Genomic DNA, 17,668 nt, shown 5'->3' on the forward strand with positions numbered 1-17,668 from the left:
GGAAGGGATGGAGAAAGAGGAGGAGGAGAGAGGGGAGAGAGAGGAGGAGAGAGAGGAAGAGAGAGGAGGAGGAGGAGGAGGAGGAGAGAGAGAGAGACAGAGACAGAGAGGCACACATGCACATGGGGGGTGGGGAGACCAGCCACCAAGGCCAGAGAAGGAGGATGAGGAGAGTTTGGCATAGGATGTGAGTGGGTGAGTTTGGTATGATAAGGAGGCAATATGGGCTTAGAGTTCAGAAGACAGATGAAACACTTGGGGAAGGATAAGACCACCAAGAAAAAGTGTTTTTTCAAAGTGGGTTAAAGTAGAAGGTGAATAATATCAAAATGCATTGTGTCTGTGCATAAGGGTGGCATAAAGGAACTTATGGAATGCTGTTGGATAGTGGAAGGGAGAGAAGGAGTGATAGAGGGGATTAAAATGACTGAACTACAATACATATGTATGCGAAAAACTAACCATTTTGTACAGTTACCATACACTAGTTAAAAGGAATGCTGAGACTATATTGCAGGCTCTGTGGTGGAGTACCAGTGAGGGGGAGGACTGTGAGCACAGAGGGTGAATGTGGATTACTGTGGTTGAAGCACTTCACATACAGGTACGACAATGGAACAATGAACCTTGCTGCAGTTGACTGAAGAAGGGAGAGAAGGGGAAAAGAGAGTAATCGACGGGGTGGATTTGGTTAGGGGACATTGGATGCATACATGGAAAGATCACAATGAAGCCTCTAATACATGCTCATACAAAATGAATTATATTTTAAGGGTTAAAGGTGGGCAAGTATGGCACACGAATACATAAGAGGCCAGTGGAAGAACAATGCACAGAGCAGCTGAGTGTGGACAGGAAGTAGGGAAGACGCTAACACTGAGGACACTTGCCCGAAGTGCTGTGGCTCCTGCAGAGGCTTCCAATGGGTAATCCGACGCAGACAGGAGCACGTCTACGCTGCCCCTCATGTATGAGGCAGTGGGCTGTGGTTTGGATCTGAAATGGACCCCTGAAGGCCATGAACGAAAGGCCTGGTTGTCAGCTGATGGCATGACTAGGAGCCGTGGAACGTAGGTGAGGATTCATGGGAAGAAGTTGCTCATGGTGGGGAGACACCTGGAAAGGCATATCTTGTCCTACTGGCCCCTCTTTCCCTCTCTCCCTCTTTCCTCTTTTGGCTTTCTAGCCAGCATGAAGTGAGCAGCTTTGCCCTAGACATACTGCCTCACCTTGATATTCTGTCTTGACACAGATCAATGGAACCAAGTGACCTTGGATTGAAACCTTTGAAACTGTGAGCCAGAATAAACCTTTCCCTTTTAAAAATTATTTCTTTGAGGTATTTTGTCACAGCAATAAAAAGCTGAAATACAATGGAAATGCAGGATGGTGGAGACTTATGTGGCTTTCCAGAATGATAAATCAAATATTTTTTTAAAAAAGAGAAAGAGATCCATGATTTAAACACATGTAAGAGTTATGAAGGTAGAAAGGCGGCAATACGGCAAATCCAAATCCTGGAGAGAAACTGAACATCAGAAGCCAGTTAATCCTCAAGAAATTGTCTCCCTTTGCCACCCCCCCCCCATTTAAAATTGAACTGTAAGGTGGATACCAGTGGCTCATGCTGTAATCCTAGCTTCATGGGAGGCTGATACAGGGGAAGGTTGTGATTCAAGGATAACCTCGGCAGGAGAATCCCCTAGACTCCATCTCCATGGAGGACAGTTGTGGTGGCTAGTGCCTGTAATACAGCTATAGGAAACCTAGGAAGTTCATGGTCTGAGCTCAACTCAGGCAGAAAGCAAGACTCTATCTCACAAAGAGCACAGAAAGAAGGGATAGCGGTGTGGCTCAGCAGTAGAGAGCCTGCCCAAGCAAGTAGGAGGCTCTGAGTTCTGTGCTATGAAGGAAGGAAGGAAGGAAGGAGGGAGGGAGGGAGGGAAGGAAGGAAGGAAGGAAGGAAGGAAGGAAGGAAGGAAGGAAGGAAGGAAGGAAGGAAGGAAGGAAGGAAGGAAGGAAGGAAAGCAAGCAGGCAGGCAGACAGACAGGCAGGCAGGCAGGCATACAGAACGGAAGGGAGGGAGGGCAGAAAAAAGAAGAGAAAGAGAAAGAAACTGAGCTTTACTCAATTGAGATGGGTCCAAAGAAACAAAACCATAGGTTTAACAATGAGTGTGCCTAGAGCAATCAGAGACTCCCTACATGAATCTGGGATCTACCCTTCGGATAGCATGAATCAAGTGAACACAGTCACTTCATCCACAGCCAGGAAAACTGTCTCAGAGTGAAGATGGAGGAATCTAGGGGGAGACTGGTCTTCTTGTAAAACTAGCTCATCAGGAATTTGACTTGAATGGATTCCACATTGAGTGACTCTAGGCATCTGGCCAAAAGAAATGGAAAAGTTGATGGTATTTTAGACTAAGGCAAGAATATGATGATCATGGCTTTGGTCTGTGGAGTCAGATGGACTTGGCTCAAATCCTGGCTCTGCCACTTGTTTTGTAACCTTGGGGGCACTTATTTAACTTGTCTTTGCCTCAATTTCTTCAGCCAAAAAGTGAAGATAATGTAGGACATCCACTTCACAGAACTGTTGGGAGAGTCAATGAGTCAACATATGTAAAGTGTTGAGAACTATGTCCAGCGTATTGCAAGAACTACATATATGTTATTATTCACAGAATAAGATCCACTATGTTTTGGCTAGAAGAAATGGCCTCAATAAAAGTGCTGGGTGAGAATGTACAAAGCTTAATTAAAGACCACTAAGTATATTGAGCTGGAGCAAAGACCACACTGAGGTGAATCTTCTGGCAAGAGCATTATCTACAGTTTACAAAGGACCAATTGGAGGCAGGGAAAGTACCCTGACAAATACGTGGGTCTCTCTTAACCATACGCAGGAAAGTGGGGGGCATCCATCTGAGGTCTTTCCTGGAAGCTTCAATAGGTGGTGGTGGTGCTGTCTTGGCTCTGAGTACTCCTTGCCTGTCTTTATGACATTTCCAAGCCACTTTGGACTATTTCTTTGAATACTGGTACCCAGACAAAGGCTCTGAGGGAGCACAGAGGACAAATGCAAGGGTGCAGAACTTACTGCTCTGTGACGCCCAAATTGGCTGGCAGGGAGGTGAGCCCATTGCCTGTGAGAAGCAGGACACGCAGGTGTGGCAGAATCCCCAGATCACAGATGGCATCCCCAGTCAGGTTGTTGAAGGAAAGGTCCAAGAACTACCATGCAAAAACAAAAGGGGGAACAGCAGCACTATATACGTGAGGCAGAGGCTGGCTGCATCCCTCCTGCCAGGCCCATGACAAACAGGACAAACCCTTTTTAGCTAACTTCAAGGCCCAGCAGAGTAGGTTCTATCTATAGTCCAGTCATCGCTGCTGCCACTGCACATTTTGTCTTTCTTGTGGTACTGGACCATAGACTCTTCCATTCTTTGCCTCATTCCACTTATATAGATCCCTACTTTTTCATTCTACTTAAAGGAATTCCCTTCCTCCAAAGGCCAAATCAAAGCTGCCTCCTTATAAAATCTTTCCTGGTCCCTGCTAGATGGAATCTAGCTGACTCAGAGTGCCTTATCTAAGCAGTTCTCAGGATATTTATCAGGCTCCCAGGTACCCGAGACAGCTGGACATGTGTGAAGAAATAGAACACTGGGAAGTGGATCTGCCTGTGTACAATGTCTGGCCCACAATGGATGCCTTGATCACAAGCCCTTGAAATCAAGGGCCATGCTACAATAACCTTGTAGACTAGTATAGGATCTGGCACAAAGTAGGTGCACATAAAAAATTACCTGAAAGGAGCTAGCTTGATATTGGCCTCACATGGCCACTTCATCATCAACCACCTTCTGACTAGCTACCTGGATTCATATGATAGTTGATTGGGGTCAAGGGACCAGCCAGGAAGCTAGCTTCTCTCTGCAAAGAGAGGCAGTTAGGGCAAATGACATCTGCTCAATTTCTGCCCTCTGTTTCTGAATCTCTCTAGGTATTCTGCATAAGCCAGCCTCCTCCTCTTTCCTCCTGTGTGCTTCCCTGCAGCCTCCATCACAGACAGACACTAAACTAAAGCCTTTTGGGTGGGGTTAGATTCAGTGGCTTATACAGTCCACTGGAGCTGGAGCAATGTTTCTGACCAGACTCATTCAGTCAGACATATACACATGGCAGGCCTCTACCCAAGGACTAAGTTTGGTTTCACTCTGCAATAGTAATTAACTGATGAGCTTGTGCCATGTGGATAAATTACTTAACATGGGCTTTGGGAGTAGAAAGAGGTAATTCTCATGTAGATAAAACCTTTAGCCTAGATTGTGGTGCACAGTAAATGCTTAATTAATGTTGGTCCTCCTCCTCATCTTCCTTTCATTCACCAATCCCATGCCAAAGGCTAACTTTGTACCAATCCCTGCCCTCTGGGAACTCGCAACTTCATTAGGCAGTTAGGTACATATGTCCGTTTCAGAGTGATGCTGTCAGGACAGATACTGCACGTATATACATAGAGCACAAAATAAAAATGGTCATGGGGCTGGGGATATGGCCTAGTGGTAGAGTGCTTGCCTCGTATACATGAAGCCCTGGGTTCGATTCCTCAGCACCACATATATAGAAAAGGCCAGAAGTGGCGCTGTGGCTCAAGTAGCAGAGTGCTAGCCTTGAGCAAAAAGAAGCCAGGGGGGCTGGGGATATAGCCTAGTGGCAAGAGTGCCTGCCTCGGATACATGAGGCCCTAGGTTCGATTCCCCAGCACCACATATACAGAAAACGGCCAGAAGCGGCGCTGTGGCTCAAGTGGCGGAGTGCTAGCCTTGAGCGGGAAGAAGCCAGGGACAGTACTCAGGCCCTGAGTCTAAGCCCCAGGACTGGCCAAAACAAAAACAAAAAAAAGAAAAATGTTCATGTCTACCAAGGGGTCAGGGCAAGCTTCAGAGAGTACATGACATCTGAGCTGTCCTTAGCAGTAAGTATTTACAAAATTGTTCAGGGCAAGAGGCATTGAGATGAGCAAGGAGCAGGAAGAGGAGGCAGGAGGCAGCCTCATTTGATCTGAGAACTGCAAATGGTTTGAGCACGTCCAAAGCCCATGTTATTAGAAGAGGGCTTGATAAGACTGGCAGGCCATGAAACATACCCGGCACCATGGGAGTACCAAGTCAATTAGAAATGGAAGATCTATACAGGTTCACACAAAGGGCAATTCTAGTAGGTTGGAGGAAAGAGCCTCCTGAATAGCTGGGATGACAGGTCTGAGCCATGGTGCCTGACTGTGAGACTCTTATTTCCAGTTAACCACCAAAGAAAAAGCAAGAAGTGGCACTGTGGCTCAAGAGACAGAGCATTCTAGTCATGAACAAAAAAGCTCAGTGACATCACCCAGGGCCTGAGTTCAAGCCCTAGGACTGGCACAAACAAGCAAACAAAGGTAGTCAGTTGTACAGACAGAGCTTGTGGCCATGTCACCTGTCTATGGCCACTAACACTTAGCCACCAAAAGTCTGAAAGCCAAGTCCACCCTGATGTCTGTTTGTAGGGATGGTAAAAAAATGATTTTTACATTTATGAAATACAATAACAGCCATGTTTGTTTGTTTTGTTTTGTTTTGTTTTGCCAGTCCTGGGCCTTGGACTCAGGGACTGAGCACTGTCCCTGGCTTCTTTTTGCTCAAGGCTAGCACTCTGCCACTTGAGCCACAGCGCCCCTTCTGGCCGTTTTCCATATACGTGGTGCTGGGGAATCGAACCTAGGGCTTCATGTATGGGAGGCAAGCTCTCTTGCCATTAGGCCATATCCCCAGCCCAACAGCCATGTTTTTAACATGCAGAAATGATGTGAAATTATAATTTCAGCATCATAGATAAAGGGTTATTGAAAGCCAGCCAGGCCTATTTGTCTACATATTGTCTCTAGCTGCTTTCTGGTCACAGCAGCAGAGCTGACCATCATGACAATCGTGAGGAGTTAGGACCCTGTGAACCAAGAAGTCTATATTTACTTCCTGACCTCCTACTGAAAAAGTCTGTAGACTCCTGTTTCAGTTGTTTTGGGTATTAACAACTGCATATGAATTTGTTTTCTATATAGAATTAAGAACAGCTCAAAGAACAGATCAGCCTTGGGAGTCACAGATCATAGACTTTGGAGCTGACCTACAATTTACAAAGGGAAAACTTAAGTCCCAGAAAGAGTAAGTTCTCTGGCCAGGGAAGCATGGCAAAGGACTGGCAAAAGCAAGACTTGAAACAAGGTCATCTGATTGCCAGAGCAGGCATGCCACGGAATAGGTTCAGATCTGTAAAAAAAAATGAATCAAATCACGCCAAAGCTAAGTTTTCCTACATTGAAGCATGAAGATTTCTCCTCTGGGTTCTTCTCCCTGGGGCACCCTCTCTGAGAAGCAAGGACAAAGACTGTATCTGCTGAGTCACATCAAGTTTTATTACACATTGAAGTATTCATTACTGGAAGCTACAAATCCAGGATATTTGGCAGGTTTATCTGTTTTCATAAGGAGACATTGCAAATCATGGAGAGATGAAAACAAATGACTGGTCCAGAGATTTCCTTTTCTCATTTATGTTCTGCATCCTAACTTAGGTTTGTTTTTATGAATAAATTTCTTGGGGAAGGCTGGGCCTTCTGGATAAATTATCGACATAAAATGCTACCCAACTATACGATAGGGCATGCAAAAAAATTAATCATGATCAACCACTGAATACAAATTGAATACAAATACAATCTAAATAAAAAGGTATTCAGAGCAGGGCATCAATGGCTCACACCTGTAATCCTAGCTACTCAGGAAGCTGAGCTATGAGGATTATGGTTCAAACCTAGCCTGAGCAGGAAAGTTCATGAGACACTCTTTTTTGTCTTTTTTCTTGGTGAGTCCTAGGACTTGAACTCTGGGCCTAGGTGCTGTACCTAAGCTTTTGTGCTCAAGGACAGTTCTCTGGCATTTAAGCCCAGCTCATTTCCAGCTTTTTTGGTAGTTTTAGTGGAGATAAAGATCTTGCTCAGGTTGGCTTTGAACCATGATCCTCAGATCTCAGCCTCCTGAGTAGCTGGGATGACAGGTCTGAGCCATGGTGCCTGACTGTGAGACTCTTATTTCCAGTTAACCACCAAAGAAAAAGCAAGAAGTGGCACTGTGGCTCAAGAGGCAGAGCACTCTAGTCTTGAACAAAAAAGCTCAGGGACATCACCTGGGGCCTGAGTTCAAGCCCTAGGACTGGCACAAACAAGCAAACAAAGGTAGTCAGTTGTACGGACAGAGCTTGTGGCCATGTCACCTGTCCATGGCCACTAACACTAGAAATAACTATGTGGAATGGGGCTGGGGTGGGGGTAGGAGCAGGGGGGAGGAGTAGATGCCTGGCACATTGAACAACATGCAAGAACTTAATGACTATTCTGAAAAAGTGAAGGAATAAATAAAAGTCCTTAAGACGCTCCCATGTCTGAAGGCCATGGTTCCCTGATCTCTACAGTGTCTAGGACCCATTTCCCACTGTCTACTGCAAAGTAGACTTAAAAAAAAAACACTTATACCCCCCAACTGCACTTTCTCTTAATTTTATGGAACTTTTGAGAACTGCCTCCTGGTTAAATCATAGTAAACTGGTGCTACCCTTCAATGTGATTTGAGACTTCAGGGGGAAGTTATTATTACATTCAACATAATATGTTTGAAGAATGCAAAAACATATGACCCATCTTGGGAGTTTAAAGCTTTTACAACTCACACATATTAAGACTATGAACTCTGAAAAAGCTGGTCCAGGGGATGGCTCTTCACTCATTTAAGATGATGTGAGGTTTATGTGAAGAATGGGTTGCTCCTGATGTTGGCACACTGGATCATGTAAGTTACCATCTCTTTGGGTTTAACCCCAAGGCTCGCAGCTTGTAGACAATTTTCTGAAGTATGATGAGAAAGGCTTTAAGGATAGCATGCAGGAAATGGACCATTCCTCAGCAAGTGAGTGAGCCTGGACAGGAGCTTAGCCCCACTCCTGGTTTTATGAAAGCAGTGACTTTTAGGTAGTGACAAATGCTTTATTCCTTTGTTAAAAGGATCCCTAAAGTTTTCATGAATGCTCAAGAGATAAACTGAAAGGTATGCATGAAAAATGTATGCCTATGGAAATTTAATTCTAGAGAAAACCAGGAATATAAATACTGTTTTAAAACTTTTTAGCCTGGGCTTTGAACAACAGTTTGGTTATGCTTGTGTCTAGAGGTAGCTGTAGAATCGTAGGAGCCTAATTTTACTTCATCCTCATTTCTGAGTCTATGGACTAGAACTGTAGGCTGTTCTGCTGTAGTCTGCTGGGACTGATCCAGTTTACTAAGACCAACTGATCCAGTTTACTAAGACCAACATAGGTAGTTCTTTGATAGCAGGCCACCATGTCTCTAGTTCAGCAGCTACAATCTTCTGCAACTAGTTCTCAACTTCATGTCTCCTCAACTCTCACTAGATCAAGATTCCCCCTTAAATTCTCCCTCCTCAGATACTCTTTTAAACTCACAGTTCTACAAAACTCCCCTAATGTGAATAATCCTTGACCTTTATTTTCTAGGATCATACACCATGACCATAGGAATCTACCTGCTGCCACTGGTACCATGCTTCTATTACCATCCTCCCACCATTTATATCATCCCTTGCACCCCACCATCAATCATCACTATCACTACTACCCTCCTAAAGGTGAGCTGAGAAGCACAGGCCTACTTGTAAAGGCCCAGAGAGTTCCTTCCCCAAGTAATAATCATGTACTCTCTGGGAAACAGGTGGACACCAAACTATCCTCCAACTTACTTGTAATAGCTTAAAGTCTCCATATTTCACATAGACTGTCTTGATGCCATTGAATGCGAGCTCCAGCTCCTTTAAGGCTGGAAATGTGTGAAATGCCTCTACATGGGGAAGAAAAAGAGAGAAGCTGCAGTTTGCAAAGGACTTAAGAGAAAGAGGTCACTAAGGACAGTTCATGGCATCCCCACTGGGTCAGGCCAAGCACTGTGGATGGTGTTTTACACACCTGGCCTCTACATCTCTGACAATCCTCACAGCTAAGGACTGCTAGTCCTCTTATGGCTGAGGAAATAAAGGCTCAGCCAGATAAATGATTTGATAGAAATGAAATTGCTGATACATGAAAGAAAGAAATAAGCACTGACTCTAAGTCTTTCCAACCACAATGCCCATTTAAAAATTATCTTTCGGGCTGGGGATATGGCCTAGTGGCAAGAGTGCCTGCCTCTTATACATGAGGCCCTGGGTTCAATTCCCCAGCACCACATATACAGAAAATGGCCAGAAGTGGCAGAGTGCTAGCCTTGAGCAAAAACAAGCCAGGGACAGTGCTCAGGCCCTGAGTTCATGCCCCAGGACTGTCCAAAAAAATTATCTTTAATATTTCCAGGGCCCAGCCTAATTGTTCATTATTTCTGATTACAGCCGTGAAACATACCCACCAAAAATAGCTAAACATCACAGAAAAACAAAAATTACCTTTAATCCCAACACCCTGAAAATAATAGTAAAGATGATACTAATGATTTTTTTTTTTGGCCAGTCCTGGGCCTTGAACTCAGGGCCTGAGCACTGTCCCTGGCTTCTTTTTTCTCAAGGCTAGCACTCTGCCACTTGAGCCACAGCGCCACTTCTGGCCGTTTTCTGTATATGTGGTGCTGGGGAATTGAACCCAGGGCCTCATGTATACGAGGCAAGCTCTCTTACCACTAGGCCATATCCCCAGCTACCCATGATTATTTTTAATAATAGTAATTTTTTCTCTAGTGTGTATTGAAACACATACTTTCTTTCTAGAAAAATGGAATCATTCTACAGCAATCTTCTTGACAGCTGCCACTAAGCTTTCCTACTGAAAGTCAGCCAAGACTGTTTCATGTTGGAAGGATTAAATCCAAGTCACTGAAGACCCATGGTGATCAAGTATTTGACACAATGTTGGCTCTCAATTCTTCTGTTCATGTGTCCTTTGCAAGCATCCCAAACCTTCTCAGTTTCCCTGGTCAAGTACTACTATCCCATCTGCTTTACTGGTATGAAATGCCTTTATACCTTCTAAATTCCTTTTTTTTTTCTTTTTCTTAGCTTAAGTTTTCCTTTTCTGAGAAGTTGTGTCAAGCCACCGTCTCACCAAGGGAAGAACTAGACACATCCGTTCAATTCACAATTCACACAGTTTCCTAGTAGTCACCAGCAGGGGTCACTGTGGGCTTGCTGAATGACCAAGAAAACTTTCTTCCTCTATAAGTATCTGCAGGCTAAAATATGTATCTCCTCTGAGTTTTCTGTTTTTGTTTTTGCACAGCTGAGGACTGAACTCAGGGCCTTTTACTTGCCAGGCAAGCACTCCTCCATTGAGCTAAATCTCCAACCTTCATCTGAGTTTGTAGGTAGCACAATGTCTCATTTAGAGAAAAACAAAAAACTGCATTTCACACTGGGCATGAGTGGCACACATCTGTAACCCTAGTTATTGAGGAAACAGACCTTAAAGATCGTGGTTCAAAGCCAGCCTGGGTATAGAAAGTCTGTAAGACTCTTAACTCCAATTAACCACCAAAAAGATGGAAGTGGAGCTATGGCTCAAGGGACAGTGCCCAGGCCCTAAGTTCAAGCCCTACGACTGGTACAACAAATGACAACAGCCAAAAACAAAACAAAACAAAACTACAGCTCACAGAGAAATATGCTAAGTAAGCTGTCATAATGAGGCAGGTACAGGTTCTGTTTACTCCCCAGCACCCACAAAAGAGATGAGTGTCTGATGACAGGTGGACAGACAAATTCTAACACAAGAAAATAGCTATACCAACGAGGAAACAGGAGATAGTTTTCCAGAAAAAAGCTCACCCAGAGGCAGCAGGTTTTCTGATGCGTTGATATAAATCACAGAAGTAAAATGCTTGAAGTCCTTTTCATTCACCTGTAGGGAGGCATTTCAGAAAAAAAATACAAGATTAGTTCCCTGCCTAGAAGCTTGCTGAAGCTCCATAGCTGATGCCAGAATGAGCCAAGCTCTTAAGGCAAGAAAAGCCATGTATGAAGGCTCTTGCTTCTCTTTTATTCTTCTAGAAAATATTTTAAATGTACAGAAAATCATCCTGAATGACACTTTGATGACCCATGTGACCAGTACCCAACCTTAATAAATATAAAAACATCTATCTTTGCTTGACATTTTTTTTTTTTTTTTGCCAGTCCTGGGCTTGGACTCAGGGCCTGAGCACTGTCCCTGGCTTCTTTTTGCTCAAGGCTACCACTCTGCCACTTGAGCCACAGCGCCACTTCTGGCCATTTTTTGTATATGTGGTGCTGGGGAATCGAACCCAGGGCCTCATGTATATGAGGCAGGCACTCTTGCCACTAGGCCATATCCCCAGCCCCTGCTTGACATTTTTTTTTGGCCAGTCCTGGGCCTTGAACTCAGGGCCTGAGCACTGTCCCTGGCTTCTTCCCGCTCAAGGCTAGCACTCTGCCACTTGAGCCACAGCGCCGCTTCTGGCCGTTTTCTGTATATGTGGTGCTGGGGAATCGAACCTAGGGCCTCGTGTATCCGAGGCAGGCACTCTTGCCACTAGGCTATATCCCCAGCCCCTTTGCTTGACATTTTTTTAAAGAAAGAAATGAACTATTAGAGGGTTGACCATCACTACAACCCTCTACGTTTCCTTCCCAATCATGTACCAACTATGGTGACTCAGTGACCATCTTTTCCTTTCCTGTTCCATTCATTGTGTTGTATTCATACACATATCTACATGTATACCCACCAGTCACTTACAATGTTGATGAAATATCTTAAAACTTTAAGCACAACAATTTGGGAGATATTCTTCACTGTGCCTTTGTACTTCATAGCATGATTTACTTGTATTGATATAAATCTATGTATATTGATCTAGATCATCCACTTGAATTTCTGAGTCCTATTCCCATTGTGTGAGTGTGTTATAAGGTATGGCTTCTCCTAGTTTATTTCCAAGCTTTTATTCTTGTATATTTCTTTTCATCAGAAGAGTTTCTCTAATGATATGTCCCTACCAGATAGTGGGAACTTGTGATAGAAACTCAAGTGTCATAAAAAGAATTAAATCTCATCAAAATTCTTTTTGGGGGGTGGCACTGGACAAAACTCAAGGCTTCACCTTGTTAGGAGATGCTCTATCACCACTTGAGCCACTCCTCTGGTCCCTCTGTGTTTTGGTTATTTTGCAGGAAAGGTCTTGTGCTTTTGTCCAGGGCATCTCAGACCACAGTTCTCCTACCTATGCTTCCCACATAGAAGGATCACATGAATTATTGAGATGGAAGATCACTAACCCTTTTCCCCAGACTGGCCTCAAACCAAAACGCTCTTAATCTCCATCTCCTAAGTGTGTAGGCAACCAGGCCCAGCCATAAAGTCCACCAAAATTCTACTACAAATTGAAAGGTAGATTTCTAAGGTGAGTTCCCTTAATTCACACCAAATGGGACAATAGCAAGACCTAACCTAGCAAATACTGATTTTGGAATATTTTTTCCACATTTTGCTTGGCCTGTCCCTCCTTCCTTCCAATCCATAGAAACTCTGGAGGGGCTGTTGCCAGAAAAAGCAGGTGCCTCTCATGTTTGGCTCACTCGAGTCATGTCTTGGCTACTGGCCTTACCTTGGATAACTTTAGGCCACTCACGTTGATGTTGCAAAGGTCTGATGGATTTTCTGCACCATGGTGTTTCAGCTTGGGACACAAGACACGGAGTTTAGCTCTCAAGGCCACAACAAAATGCAAACAATTAAAAGCTATTTTTTTTGCCAGTCCTGGGGCTTGAACTCAGGGCCTGAGCACTGTCCTTGGCTTCTTTTTGCTCAAGGCTAGCACTCTACCACTAAGCTACATTCCTAGCCCCTTAAAAGCTATTTTTGTTCAGTATTTTCTTGTTGGGCCCTTTTATACATTTAACATTTGCTTGCTTGCTCATTCATTCATTATTTATAGCATTGTAATTACTAAGCACTATTTTGGGCTACACACTACTCTAAATATATTACACAACTGTCATTTACGAAGCCCTTTGTATTTATTTATTTATTTATTTTTGGCCAGTCCTGGGCCTTGGACTCAGGGCCTGAGCACTGTCCCTGGCTTCTTCCCGCTCAAGGCTAGCACTCTGACACTTGAGCCACAGCGCCGCTTCTGGCCGTTTTCTGTATATGTGGTGCTGGGGAATCGAACCTAGGGCCTCGTGTATATGAGGCAGGCACTCTTGCCACTAGGCTATATCCCCAGCCCTACGAAGCCCTTTGTTATAAGTAAAATTATCTCCTTTTTTTTGTATGTGGTACTAGGGATTAAACTCACAAACTAAGCAAATGCTCTACTGTTGAGTTAAATCTCCAACTCTCTCCCTTTTATCATGAGGTCAAGAAAGGGCAAAAATGCCATGCATAAGTAATTGATAGTTATGATTTGAATTCAAATCTGTTATCATTAAATTCTATGCATATTTACCTACCACATGTCATAGTTAAAAAGCAAAAAGCAGCTGGTCACCAGTAGCTCATGCCTGTAATCCTATCTACCTTGGAGGTTGAGATCATGCCCAGGCCCTGCATTCCAGCCCCAGTACCAGCACACACATACATACACACATAAACACAAAGAAGGTAAAAGTCAGCCTCTATTCATTCAACCTCTATTCACATTTACTGGAACTCATTCTTTTGTTCCATTAATTATTCAAGTAACTGCTATATTTAGGTTTTGAACTAGGCTGGGCAGTGGGAAGACAATAGAAACAAAGCAGAAGCAGTCCATCCTTTTTCAAAGAGCCTGCACTCTCATAGAAATCTAAGTGATAAACAAGCATTATAAATGAGTGGGCATATTTTAAGTCCTAGTTCCAAGATACAGGTCTTAACCTGTCTACAACAATCATGGGGATCTCCTTCTACCAATGACTGTTTAGGCATGTGTCATAAACTAGCCAATGAGACACTGTCTACTGATGGTCATAGAGTTGGGTGACCAATTTGGGAAAGCTTCTTCTAAAAATCAACATTAGACACTGGCAATCCTCTATATGTGATCACTAGGATTGCTGCAGCCACCTCAGGATCGTGAAAGTCATCAGCCAAAGAGGATGACAGAGAAGGAGGATGGAATGAACCTGAACCCTGGAAGGTGTTATTTCACCAGTAAATTAATCTACCTAAACAATGCCTCTGGCTTTGAAATAAAAGCATCCTCACTAGTTGAAACTAGTTAGGAAGTTATTGATTAGTCCAATAAGACATGATGGTGATCAAGTTAAAGATGGTGGTCATATAGATTATAAAAAGGCAGATTTGGGGCTGGAAGTGTAGCTTAGTGGTAGAGTGCTTGCCTAGTATGCATGAAGCCATGGGTTCGATTCCTCAGCACCACATAAACAGAAAAGGCCAAAAGTGGTACTGTGGCTCAAGTGGTAGAGTGCTAGCCTTGAGCAAAAAGAAGCCAGGGGCAGTGCTCAGGCCCTGAGTTCATGCCCCAGGACTGGCAAAAAAAAAAAAGAGAGAGAGACAGATTTAACAACTATTTAATTTAAAAAATTCCAGGACTAGGTAAGAATTGGGGTGGGAGACAGTGAAAGTGAGGAAGGTATAAAGTATACTCTCTCCAGATTATTGTCTTGGGACTAGGTAGTCAGGCCAACAGAAAGTATAGTAATACTAGATAAAAACAACTTGAGAACTTGTAGAAGAAGGACTGATGCAGCAATTTAACATGAGGTGACAGCAAAGCATTCAAGTGGAACCAGCCAACTGGCAGAGTGGAAATCTTGCTCTTCAGAAAACAAACAAAACCCAAACTTGCTGCTTTCTTTTTCCACTCAAAGTGGCAACTGGGTAACAAGCCATATCCTGAAATGTGGGACTGTATAGATATAGTTGTCTCTCAGTATTTGCTAGCAACTGGTTCTAGAATCCTCATCTACTACAAAAATATGCAGGCACTTAAGTCCCTTACAGAAAATGGTATCCAATTTGCATGTAGTCTACTCAATCTTCATTTAAAATTTTAGTTTATTATATCTAATGTAAATAAATAATATGCAATTTGTTGTTAAGCTGTATTGTTTAAGGAACAGTGACTTTAAAAAGTGTGTACATGTTTCCCTAAGCATGGAGAGAAAAGTTTTATTTCACTTTTTCAAATATTTATAATCTGTGGATTGAATATTTCATACCCATGGATGTGAAGGGACAATGGTACTTGGTGTTTAAGAGAAAGAGCACCATGGCAAGCGTTTCTTTCTTGCCTCAATATTGCTGTTCCAGTCCATCCAACCTCTAATGAGAAAGGAACATATCAATGAAATCAGTTCCATGGGCTCCACACAAAATCTTGTACTACTCAGCTGAGGTGAAATGAAACCAATCAAGTTCTCCTGCAACCCCTGATCTATGCAGAACCCATTTCTCAGGACTCATGAGCAGAATCTGGGTAACAGAGATGGCTGCCAGAAAATTCTTCTCAGGAATCAATGAGAACCAGACTGCCCATTAATATTGATTTACAAGATGTGTCTTTTGTTTTTTGTTTTTGCAAAGCCCCTGAAGCATTGCACAGAGCAGATGTTAAACAAGCTGACAGGTCTCCAACCCTGTCACCTTAGCTCTTTTCATCAAAGACTACCCCAGGTCCTGAGAAATACCTAGTTAGTTCCTTTGGCATTTAGCTAAATGCTAAAGCCAAGGGATTAAGGCTATGGGAAAGGAAGACCTCCTCAATTCCACCAGCTCCTAGAAAAGTCACCTCAGAGTAGAGTGGGGTAGAGCAGGAATCTTGACCTTCCTATGCATTGGAATAGTCTTCTCAATTGATTCCCACTCAACTGATGTTTTGCCTCTCCAACACTTCATATAATGTAAAAGTACAGGCGTTGGGGCTAGTAGACCAGAGTTCTAATCTTGACTCAGCTATTTACTAGCTGTAGGACTTCAGCCATGGCAAATGATTTCTCAGGGCCCAATAGAGTAAGGATGGCAATAACCATGCCCGTTTCACAAGGTATATCCAAATGAGGCTTCACATATAAAGAAAGTCTTAGGCCCTTCCTCATGAAATGTGCCAATATCATTCTCATGAGCTGTGATAGTTGTGCCAGGGCACAGTCAGGACAAGGGTAGATGAGGGAAGTCCTGTGCTTTCTCCCCCTCTTCCTCCTCCTCCTCTCCCAGCTGATGCTTCCAGTCGTCCCAGGATGCATTTACTCTCACCAGAAAAGCCCGGTCCATAATGTGTCTAGAAATGTCCACTTCGCTTTCCTGTTGAGCTGTTTTCTTATCCAGAATCTCAAAAGAAACCTTCTTCAGATGTTGTTGACTTTCAACAGGTGTCTGAGGTTCATGCGGAAGTTTCTTCTTGGCACTACTTTTCTGAGCCACTTGCCAGTGTCCTCGGCCTGTTGGGAAGGTCAGAACACTGAGAAGGGGTGCAGTTACATAACACTCACTTGTAACACTAAACCAAAAATAGCTCCTGGTCACTACCACACAACAGACACTGTACTTCTTTATGCTAGGGGTGGGAGGTATCACATACCTATCTAATTTAACTGGCTCCCATGGTCCAATGAAGAACATGTTACTAATTGTATTTCACAAATGAAAAGGCTTACACTAAAAGATGTGGAATTCTTGCTCAGTTTCGTTCTTCATATGTTTGTCTCCAAACTCTATTGTTCCTTTAAGACCCAACATCAAGTACTTTCTGTTCTGTGACGTCTTTCCTGACCCAACAAAAGACTGGATTCCTATGCCAGTCATAGTCATAGTCATTGGTCATAGTTTAGGTAAAGACCTCAACGCAGTGGGATCCATCTATCCATACTTCCATCACTGTAGAGAGAAAGTTATTTGAGAACTCAGAATAAGAAAGTGAGAAGAGGGGCTGGGGATATGGCCTAGTGGCAAGAGCGCTTGCCTCGTATACATAAGGCCTTGGGTTCAGTTCCCCAGCACCACATATACAGAAAATGGCCAGAAGTGGCGCTGTGGCTCAAGTGGCAGAGTGCTAGCCTTGAGCAAGAAGAAGCCAGGGACAGTGCTCAGGCCCTGAGTCCAAGCCCCAGGACTGGCCAAAAAAAAAAAAAAAAAAAAAGAAAAGAAAGTGAGAAGAGGAATGGAGATATAACTCAGAGCATTTGTCTAGCATACACAAAACCCCAGGTTTGATGCCCAGGACTGAAAGAAAAAAGAGGAAAAGGAGGAGGAAAAAGAAGAGCAAGAAACAACAAACAATAATGCTCAGTGAAGAAAATACAAGACATTTGTTAGCAAAAAGATGATGAAGTTGAGTTAATAAAAATCGGTCTGGGGATATGGCCTAGTGGCAAGAGTGCTCGCCTTGTATACATGAAGCCCAGGGTTTGATTCCCCAGTACCACATATATAGAAAATGGCCAGAAGTGGCGCTGTGGCTCAGGTGGCAGAGTGCTAGCCTTGAGCAAAAAGAAGCCAGGGACAGTGCTCAGGACCTGAGTTCAAGCGCCAGAATTGGCACCAAAAAAAAAAAAAAATCATGATGACATTCCAAGCCAGGGGCCAGTGGTTTATGCCTGTAATCCTAGCT

General features: G+C 43.5%; 1 protein-coding gene across 3 annotated transcripts in view; it reads right to left on the reverse strand.

The window, feature by feature from the left end:
• Positions 1 to 17,668, reverse strand: part of Xrra1 (X-ray radiation resistance associated 1) — a 52,012-nt gene that overhangs the window by 22,536 nt on the left and 11,808 nt on the right. For all 3 annotated transcript variants that reach the window (XM_048361541.1, XM_048361542.1, XM_048361539.1), the window contains 5 exons: positions 16,315 to 16,499; positions 12,722 to 12,793; positions 10,923 to 10,995; positions 8,856 to 8,953; positions 3,104 to 3,237 (listed from right to left, as the gene is read on the reverse strand). In XM_048361541.1, the coding sequence (XP_048217498.1) occupies positions 3,104 to 3,237; positions 8,856 to 8,953; positions 10,923 to 10,995; positions 12,722 to 12,793; positions 16,315 to 16,499 (562 nt within the window). The remainder of the gene's footprint in view (positions 1 to 3,103; positions 3,238 to 8,855; positions 8,954 to 10,922; positions 10,996 to 12,721; positions 12,794 to 16,314; positions 16,500 to 17,668) is intronic.

The sequence above is a fragment of the Perognathus longimembris genome, chromosome 13 (assembly GCF_023159225.1).
Source record: "Perognathus longimembris pacificus isolate PPM17 chromosome 13, ASM2315922v1, whole genome shotgun sequence".
NCBI classification, from domain to species: domain Eukaryota; kingdom Metazoa; phylum Chordata; class Mammalia; order Rodentia; family Heteromyidae; genus Perognathus; species Perognathus longimembris.